This window comes from Danio rerio, chromosome 7 (assembly GCF_052040795.2).
Source record: "Danio rerio strain M-AB ecotype USA chromosome 7, GRCz13ab, whole genome shotgun sequence".
Lineage (NCBI taxonomy): Eukaryota > Metazoa > Chordata > Actinopteri > Cypriniformes > Danionidae > Danio > Danio rerio.
In genome coordinates this window covers 17,333,029-17,343,548 of record NC_141027.1, presented here as the reverse complement: position 1 = coordinate 17,343,548, position 10,520 = coordinate 17,333,029, and the positions used below count along the sequence as shown (strand labels likewise).

Here is a 10,520-nt window from a genome sequence, read left to right as displayed (position 1 = left end):
TGCACGCGCATAAGGGAGCAAGAGCGCTAGTGTGAGTATTGGAACATACCTAGTAGCCCAAATCATTTGCTACAATATTTAAGTTTCAAAATGGTGCTTTTTTTCCCTAAAATATAATTTAATAAATATGTAATATTAATAAATAAATAAACGTTGCAAACCCAAAATAGCCAAAATAATAAGTAATTTCAGACATGAAGATTAACCTACTATAGACAATAGTTTAGTTATTTTATCAGCTTTCAGCATAGGCTACTGTACTACTGAAATATCTGCTCCACTGACTGCCATTCAAACAGAGTATGGACGTGCGTCCCAATTCGCGTTTATGTTTACTATTTATGCATTTTTAAGTACAGTGCAGATACAGGTGTTCACATTGAAAATGAAAACAAAAATTACCAGATATAAATAACCTAAATTTAATACAAAAAATAAAAACCAAGTATAGAATTTTGGACAATTACGTAGTGGAGGGGGCGGGGCTTTCAGACTTGATTGACAAAATAATCAAGATCATACACTAGACAGTTGAGTACACTGTATATAAAGCGTCATTTGGGTCACAACTCCAATTTTTTACACTCAAAAAAAAAAAACTTAGTTGAGGTTGAGAAACATCACAACTCTTGCCATTTCTTTGCCCAATTTATTTGTTTTGTTCATTCCTCTAAATTTGTAAACCATTAAGTTAACTTATGCTTTGCTTTGCGTGGGATTGAATTAAGAGAGAAATTTTGACAAGAAAAACAAGAATCTATGGTGTTTAAAGCTAATAGTAAGACTTGTTAGAGTTTAATTATTTTATTTAGAAGATTTTCATGGAATATTTTGAGTTTTGAGATTACCACTTTGCAGAAGCACCCATGATTTGTAAAAAAAAAAAAAAAAAAAAAAAAAAAAGGCAGTTTGTTGCTTTGATCAGTGAGCAATAACTGTCCTAAAATTAGTTGTGAAATCAGTCTTAATCAACTGTATGTAGCTCATGAATGGCTCTTTCAGTTAATTTAGGATAACTTCAAATAAAACTGAGAGACTTTGAAATGTATGACACATAATAGACATCATAATATTATCAGACCTTTAAGTTAAATAAAAATACAAATATATGTTTACTTTTATTTCATAAAATATTGTTGGACACACCTAATTGCATTTAATTGTGTAAATATTTATTTATTTATTATTATTTTTTTTTGGTTAGTGCTAACCCAACTATTGGATGGAAATCCAGCCCTCAATTAAACTGAGTTCATCCAATGTTTATTTTTTGAGTGTACTGGAACCTCAACTAAGTTTTTTTTTTTTTTTTTTTAAGTCAGCCTTAGAAATGACCCAGGACTGCTGGCTGAATATCTGTTGGATATATAGCACACATAACTAGAAAAAATGTGGGAGTTTAGAAGTCATCATCTGATTGGAGGATTGTGTGCATTCTATAATACCTGCCTGGAAACGAATTTGGTTGCTTTACATGTCTTATTTAGCCAATAAAAGCTGAAGACTCCTAAGACTATATAGCATATAGAGCTGATATCAAAATGGCTCTGGCTGTGCTGTAATATAAACAAAACATATTGGCTTCTCAATACGTTTTGCCATGACCTCCTTCACGTCAGAGGGACCTTTAATGACAGTGAATGCTATTATGGAATGTGATCAGAGCTAAACATCTTCATAAGAAACATGAAATCTGTGTTGATTATAGATAGATAGATACTGTAGATAGATAGATAGATAGATAGATAGATAGATAGATAGATAGATAGATAGATAGATAGATAGATAGATAGATAGATAGATAGATAGATAGATAGATTAGATAACAATTTTTGTAAACTAAAGAAAAGTGTTCAAGACTGACTTTTAAATGAAAGCTTGCAATAATGTGTGCTGATACAAATTTCAAGATTCTTTTAAAAGACTTTTGCCCCCAATCTGCGAACATATATTTCAATATACATGTAGATATCTACACAATAGTTTCCATTGTTAAAATGCATACAATGAGTATAAAATAATGTGTGACACATGTACATATTTAGGTGTTTAGAAACTTTTTAGCTCCTATTGTTTGTCAGTAATATTTTTAGGTTTGGTCATGTTCAAAGGTCCTGACATGACCAAACATGATCACACTTTAAAATATTACTGACAGCCAGTAAGAGCTAAACATGTCACACATTATAACTATGATAACAAACCGCAATAATGCATTTAAGTATTCATTAATTGACTTTTGTGGTTTTAATTTGATTATAAATATCTAATCCCCCTTTTGCCTTCAGAACTGCCTTAATCCTTCATGGCATAGATTCAACAAGGTAATGGAAATTTTCTTTAGAGATTTTGTTCCATATTGGCATGATAGCATCACGCAGTAGCTGCAGATTTGTCGGCTGCACAACCTGGAAGCGAATCTCCCTTTCCACCACATCCAAAGGTGCTCTATTGGATTATGAACTGGTGACTGTGGAGGCCATTTGAGTACAGTGAACTCATTGTCATGTTCAAGAAACAAGTCTGAGATGATTCACACTTTATGACATGCCGTGTGATCCTGCTGGAAGTAGCCATCAGAAGATGAGTACCCTGTGGTCATAAAGGGATGGACATGGTCAGCAACAATTATCGGGTAGGCTGTGGCATTGACACGGTGCTCAATTGGTACTAGGCCTGAAGTGTGCCAATAAAATAACTCCCACACCATTACACCACCACCAGTCTGAATCGTTGATACTGTACAAGGCAGGATGGATCCACGCTTTCATGTTGTTAATGCTAAATTCTGACCCTACCATCTGAATGTTGCGGCAGAAATCGAAACTCATCAGACCAGGCAACGCTTTTCCAATCTTTTATTGTACAATTTTTATGAGCCTGTGTGAATTGTTGCCTCAGTTTCCTGTTCTTAGCTGACAGAAGAGCCACCAGGTGTGGTTCTCTGCTTCTGTAGCCCATCTGCCTCAAGGTTGGACATGTTGTGTGTTCAGAGATGCTCTTATGCATACCTCAGGTGTAACGAGTGGTTAGTCTGGCCATTCTCCCCAACAAGGCATTTGCACCCACAGAACTGCCGCTCATTGGATATTTTCTCTTTTTCAGACCATTCTCTGTAAACCCTAGAGATGGTTGTGCATGAAAATCCCAGTAGTTCAGCAGTTTCTAAAATACTCAGACCAGCCCGTCTCACACCAACAACCATGCCACGTTTAAAGTCACTTAAATCACCTGTTTTACCCATTCTGATGCTCAGTTTGAACTGCAGCAAATCGTCTTGACCATGTCTACATTACTAAATGCATTGAGTTGCTGCCCTGTGATTGGCTGATCAGAAATTTGCGTTAACAAGCTGTTGGAGCAGTTTATTAGTAACTAACAAAGTGGCCTGTGAGTGAGTGTGTTTGTGTATATATGTGTGTGTGTACACACACATATTCATATATATATACACACATACACACACATATATATACACACATACACACACACACATATATATATATATATATACACACACATATATATATATATACATATATATATATATATATATACACATACATATATATATATATATATATATATATATATATATATATATATATATATATATATATATACATACATATATATATATATATATGTGTGTGTGTGTGTGTGTGTGTGTGTGTGTGTATATTTTTTTTTATTTTTTTTTTCTTGCTGAGTGTTGATATTTGATATAACATAATTTCTTTCTGCATTACATCTGCTGTTATGTTCTGAATGACAAAAATAAAGGAAATTGAAACTGGAAACTGTGTAATGATGTAAAAAAAAAAACAGTGTCTATCAACTTTTTCATTTAAAAGAAGTCTAGCATCCCAAGTTGGCACAATCTTGCATATGACATCGCTAGTACCCACAAAAAAATAAAATAAAAAAATTGCTGAATAAATATTAAAAAACAAGAAATTAGATTTTTTCCCCCTCCAAAGCTTTATATCAAGAATTAATGAGGCTTTAATTTACGGACATCAGCAAGTTTATAGGAAAAAAAGAAGCAGAGTTTCATTTGTCACCCAAGTTGTTGACTCAGTATTTGGTCCTGACACAGAGAAAACAACGTCAGCTCAATACACAACCCATAAATGAGTGACATACGGTAGAAAAAAACGTGTTTAATAGAATGTTACAGTTATCAAACCCTGGATTGCTCGAAGCATATAACAGAACCTCTTCACTGAAGGCTGTAGGTTTGCTTGTGGCCGGCGATGTTGAGTGTGATCAGCAGTGCTCTTGGATCTTTTCTGTTCTTACGCACTGAGATGTGACCTGGAAGATCCTCTCCTGCATAAGGAAACATACAGAGTGAAAAACAAGATCTGACACCATCAAGCCTTCACCGTGACATCAGCCTAAATATCAAATATTTGAGCTTTCCTGGCATGAATTCACTTTTTATTATAACTGATACGGTTCTGTCAAAACTCAGAGCTATGTAGTGGAAACGGCCTCTCGTTGAATACATCTGAAACTAGCTGGGGAAGAGAAAGACGCGATAAAAAAGAAGCTGGGAGAAGATGACATGCAGTTTAGCTCCAGATGGTGAAGAAAGCTGCTGCTCGCTACAGTACGACTACAGTAGGAATACAGGCGGCGCGCGCTTTATCGTGAAGGCCTGAAGACAATGACGATGATTACACCAGATAATCACTTTGATTAACTTCACGTTTCACTGCCAGGCACAAATGAATGTTTACCCATTTGGCAAACAAGCCCTCCGCCTCCCATCATTTTTTCTCTCCTTTGCTGCAGGTTACAGGAGATGGAAATATGCTGACTGCAGCGCTTTGAGTCAAAGGGATGAGGAGAAGTCAGACGTGACCGTCACGGTTGCAGTGGGCCGTCACAAGGGTTTAGGGTAGCATTTACTGTCAAATGACCAGATATCATGGCTTTTAATAAGGGTTGTTGTGACAAATCCATAACAATGATGTTACGATTAAAAAATATGATACATAATAACCCAGTATCATTATTGAGAGCTAAAAACCTTGCACGTAATGTGTTTTTTTTTTTACGAGCGAGATCAGCAAGTAGTAATGAAACTTATGATTTTCTAGGAAATCTCTTTTATGCTTCCAGTTATTGCCTGAGCTGTGTGAAAGGATAAACTATTTTGTATGATGAAAGGTGAGGGGAAACACCATTTTTTTTTTGTTAGGTTATGATTAATTTGTCTAAACAAATAAAATCAAGATGACTTTTGACTGAAACAAGATTATTTTAGTATTAAATTTTGTTTTCATTTTAATTTGTTAGTTTTAGTCATTTGTTTGGTACTTTTTAATAGTTTCTGATTCATTGACAACATTTTCAGTCAAGTTTTATTTATTGACAAAATTTTTAGCCAAAACCAAGATTTTTAAATGAATTTTGCTTGTTTGTTTACATAACAGCAGCTTTTCGAGACAGAAAATGCATAAATCTGAAGATACAAAGTGGACGTTTTTAAAAATACTGCCATTGTAGCATCTGTATAAACACACAAATTAGGAGATGCTGTCTTCAAAATCACCCCCTATGCCCTATTTCACTATTCCCTACATGAATCCACTAATATAGTCCACTTAAAGGAGTGAATTAATTCGAGCACTTGGGCGTTCTGTTTGTGCTTTGCTGGTTTATAAATCTGTCTTATTAGATTTTTAACCGCTTGATCAGACGCTGTGATAGTTATTTAACACTTAGCGAGGTGTTTATTAGTGATGAAACAAATACTTTTGATTTCTGTAATGTATACTAAGGTTACTTTAGTTAAATAATATTTTATTTTTAAACTCTACTTCGAAAAGATTGTGCTTTAGATGCCATTTTGTGGTCAGACATGGAAATTCATTTGGCGTGCGACCTCACGGTGCATTTTTCCCAGCTGTTGAATGCACATGGGTTGTAGATTCGTTATTGCACTGCATTGTGGGATTGATTAAGTACACTTTGTTTGCCAATGCTTCATTAGCAAAGTGTGGATTTACTTCACATTACAACCAACAACGGAGACACATCTTTCACACATGGCAAATATACATAGACATTTGTTTTTGATCACATCTTTAACATGTACACTACCGGTCAAAAGTTTGGGGTCAGTAGGATTTTTTCATGTTTTAAAATAAGCTTCTCCTTCTCACCAAGGCTTCATTTATTTGATCAAAAATACAGTAGAAATTGTAAAATAGTGAAATGTTATTGCACTATAAAAGAACTGTTCAAAAGTACTTTTTCATTTATTCCAGTGGTTTTAAAGATGAATCTTCAGCTTCAATACTCCAGTCTTCAGTCACTCGATCCTTCAGAAATCTCTCTAATATTAATTATTATTGATAAATATTATTATTATTATCATCATTATTATTAATGTTAATAGTAATGACTGGCGTTGTAATTTAATTTGAAACTACATACAATAAGAAAGCAGTTATTTTTACGTTTTAATAAATATTTAACAATTATTTATTTATTTATTTTTTACATTTAATAGATGCTGCTTTGATGAACACAATAATTTTCTTAAAACGAAACATGTAGAAAAAAAACTGAGCCAAACTTTTGACTGGCAGTGTACATGTAGCCCAAGATCTGCAAAGTAAAAAATAAAATAGCTCTCAGTTGTGCAGAATGGGTTTTGCTTAAACAATATCTTGTGGCAATTCGTAACTTTTTGATTTAGTGGCTAATTCGTATAAATTTGTACGATCTCATTCATACATTTTAGTATGATTTGCTCAGCCCCCAATGATGGTTGTGTTTAGGGGTGGGGTTTGGTTTGGTGGGGTTATACGAAAAGTGACAATGTAAAAGTTACGTTTCCTTGTGAGATCAGGCTGACCTAACAGAGAAAGACTAATAAGAACCAGTCAACAATCCAAACATTACTTCTGCAAATATCTACTTTACTTTTAAATAGGCTTCAAAGAGTTATGGCACTGGTTGAGATGCTGTTGCAGTTACAAAATAAAGATTTACCACTGTGAAACATCATGCACATGCAAAGTTGTATTTGGGTTTGCTATTTGGATTAATTTGCATAACCATCTATATTTTCAGAATGGGACTCAAGCATGAGCCAATACAGTAAAACAGACACATTATTAACCGTTTGTGTTTGCGCCTGCTTTGCAAGCAACCTGAAACTCAATTATGGTAAGGAACATTATAGGTTTACATGAGGAGTTTGACCAAACACAAAGCACAGGGCCATTTGGCAAATCAGAGCACTCTGAACTTTCCAGAAGGCAGGGCTTTGTACAAAATGGAAGCTAGTCCATCCAGCTGTGGCCAGATGTTAACATGTTTGTTTTCTTTTATTTATTAAACGACCTATTAAATTGTGTTTTAATAACCTCTACACAACCAAAACCTACTGTAATGTAACAATCCTAATTATTGTTGTACAGTATCACAAAAACAATGTTATGCGTTTGCACTCACACACCAATTTCTTGATCACCCCTGCACAGCTGGAAGCTCAGGATAGGCTGATTACCAGGACTATAAATGCATCTCACTCACACTCACACACTCTTTGCTGAGTCTTGTGATCTGTAAGTGAGCATTATTGAAGCGTTCTCCTAGTTCTTGTATTTCAAATTTTTGACCTTTGTTTATGTCGGTTTGCCGCCTGTCCCGACCATTCACCTGTATTCTGACTACACTTTTGAATTACCTTTATGCTCCTGTTAGCACCTGTTTTGCCTGCCTGACTATTCAATTTATTAAAGCTGCACGTGGATCCCCACCTGTTGTCAACCCGACTCTTTACACTAACATTAAAAAGGGGTATTAATATGCAGTTGCAATTTAAGCCCTCAGGTTGACGTGCACCACTACAAACACAGAAGCAAATGGTCAGAATTTGATTGAAGATTACCAAAACAAACATATTTTTTTCAGTGGGTTAATTATTTACTGTAAAAATAACAATGTGAGCTAGCAAAATAAAATAAGTAAATTTAGATTTTTTAAGTGGAAATTAAAAGTTAGCCATTAGCACAACAGTCATAGCAATATGGACTTGGGAAGCAAGTCATGCATTAAAGCGTCAAGAAAAAAAGCAAAAAGCTGAATCCTATATATTTCTCTCTTTTTTTTTTTTTTTGAAAAATTAATTTTTTTAAAGAACTGATCTGCTAAAAACCCTTTAATTAAAATCAGCTGTCCAGCGAAAGCCTTGACAAATGGCATATTGCCCACCAAAAGTAAAAGGCACACACGCCGAGTTTGCTCCTGACCAGTATGAGCTCGAATGATAGAAAGATCTATTAAACTTCAGTGCCCTGCAGAAAATGGCTGTGTGCATCAAGCTGCTGTGTGTCTGCGCTTCATAACAAACACTTTCCCAGTTGCTGCCGATGGGCTTTGATACACAGGTCTGTCGAGAAAACCAAGACACACCGAGTGAAATTACTTGACCCGGCAATTCCAGCTAAACAGTACAGTGCTTTAGGATAGTTACTGCAAGATTTTATTTTGCGAGTACAGAGGCGAGAGAAGGACTGGCGGTGTATGAAAAAGAAGCCGTTGGTGCACGTTAATTAAATGAAGGAGACAAGGCCGCTTCTACGGCCATCATACATCACACTGCCATTTGCATTAAACATGCCAATGCAACCAAGGGTGACGGAGGCTGAAACGAGAAACGGATGAGACCGCGTAAAACATCTTGATGCATTCCTTGAGGAATCGTGACTGCTGATCAGCAGGCTTCTGTGTAAATGATACAGAACCAACGTCATAATCAAAGCAAACATTCATCTGAAGGGAGAGTTCACAAAAATGAATTCGATAACACTTTATTTTGTCACAATTTATGCTATTAACTACTGACTTATTAACTGCATATTATTGCTATATTAACCTTTTTTTTGTAATAATAAAATATGATTTTATTCTGCATCTCTAATCCTACCTAATATCTAAACCCAACATACACCTACTAACGATTAATACAGTAAACAGCTAGTTAGCTACAGTAATAGTCTTAGTTAATGGTTTGTTAATAGCATTTATTGTGACTTAATTAAATGTTACCACAAGCTCTACTTGTTTGTACAACACAGGCTGAAATAGATTTTAAGAAAATTGACTAAATGATCATCAAAATCAAAGCGCACTTTTAATTTTAAAGGACAGTTTACTCAAAATTAAAATTGTGTATTGTTTGTTAACCAACCTTATTCCAAGCCTTCTGAGCAACACAAACTGTTCAGTGTTTATAAAACCTGTAGATACAATATTGTACCTTCAAAGGTACAAATGTGATCTATGAAGGCACCACTACAGTGACAAGACACTTAGCACATTAACAGTGTCAAAAGTGTTTCTTCAAGAACTATTTAAAGGCCTTTTGCTGTATCCAAAATGTGTCAATTTATTTTCAGTAAACATAAAACATTAAATACATTTCAAACAAAGTTTTGTTTTAAGTTTCTATTTGTGTGAATGCACCTTTTCCATTTACAATAAAGAATAAAATATAATTTATTATAAACTAAAAGATCTATTTTTTGCTAAACATTTGACAACACTTTTCACAAAAATGTTACAAAGTCACATTCTCCCATGTACAATAACACATTTTTTTCTCCAATTTTCACACAATACTTTTGTATTTAAAAGTTAATTTAATTTACTTAATTTTTTAAATAGAAATAAAATTATGCAAAAGTATTGTAATGAGATATGCATGACATTTGAAAAGTTTTACAATACTAAAATGTCTGCATGAACAGTTTGCATATGCAGAACTTTAGCCAGCTCACACGTGTAGTGGAAAGCAAACGGCAAGTTGCGGATATCAATAACGAAAATGTATTTATCAGAAAATGCTTGCCAAATGTTCAGTTTACAATACCTATAGTTGTTTTACCAATCGTTTTGTATTATAGATCTTAATAAATGTTTATGAGTTTCTTTAAACATATGCTTTTAAATGATGATTCATGTTTTAATATGGAAATTGTTCATAAAATCACTTTGCCTTTTTTATGACAACAATGGTGTACCTTCATTTCAATTATACCATAAAAGATACAGAACAGTATCATAATACGCCTTTAATTTACCTTTTACAAATGTACAAAACTGCTCCTTAAACATTATTTATACCACTGTGTACCTTTTTTTCTGAGTGTTCTCATCATGAAATAAGACAATTGATCATTGAAAATGTATCTAAAATGTATTAATATGTATTTTATGACAAATTCATTTTAATTTATTGATATATTTATTGTGTCATAAGTCATTAAAAACAAACTAATTAAATTGATCACCTTTATTTTTGTTCTAACATTACACACAATAGGGGTTTATTGTTACATTTAAATGCATTTGCAGTTTAATGTATGTTTATTTCTTTATTGTAGATTCATATGTGTTATGATGGTGTTTTGTGACATCTACTCATAAACATTGATCCCAGCAAATCAAAAAAGCTCATCATTTATATATTTTTCATTACCAATTGAGTTTTT

At 33.9% G+C, this 10,520-nt stretch overlaps 2 protein-coding genes across 3 annotated transcripts in view; one reads left to right on the top strand and one right to left on the bottom strand.

The window, feature by feature from the left end:
* LOC147835938 (uncharacterized) overlaps positions 1-10,520 on the top strand; it is a 939,756-nt gene that overhangs the window by 143,128 nt on the left and 786,108 nt on the right. The gene's annotated exons all lie outside the window — the stretch shown is intronic.
* Positions 4,010-10,520, bottom strand: part of prmt3 (protein arginine methyltransferase 3) — a 112,426-nt gene continuing 105,915 nt past the window's right edge. For both annotated transcript variants that reach the window (XM_087259309.1, NM_001017655.1), the window contains 1 exon segment: positions 4,010-4,332. In XM_087259309.1, coding sequence (XP_087115435.1) covers positions 4,223-4,332 — 110 coding nt within the window. In that variant the 3' untranslated portion in view covers positions 4,010-4,222.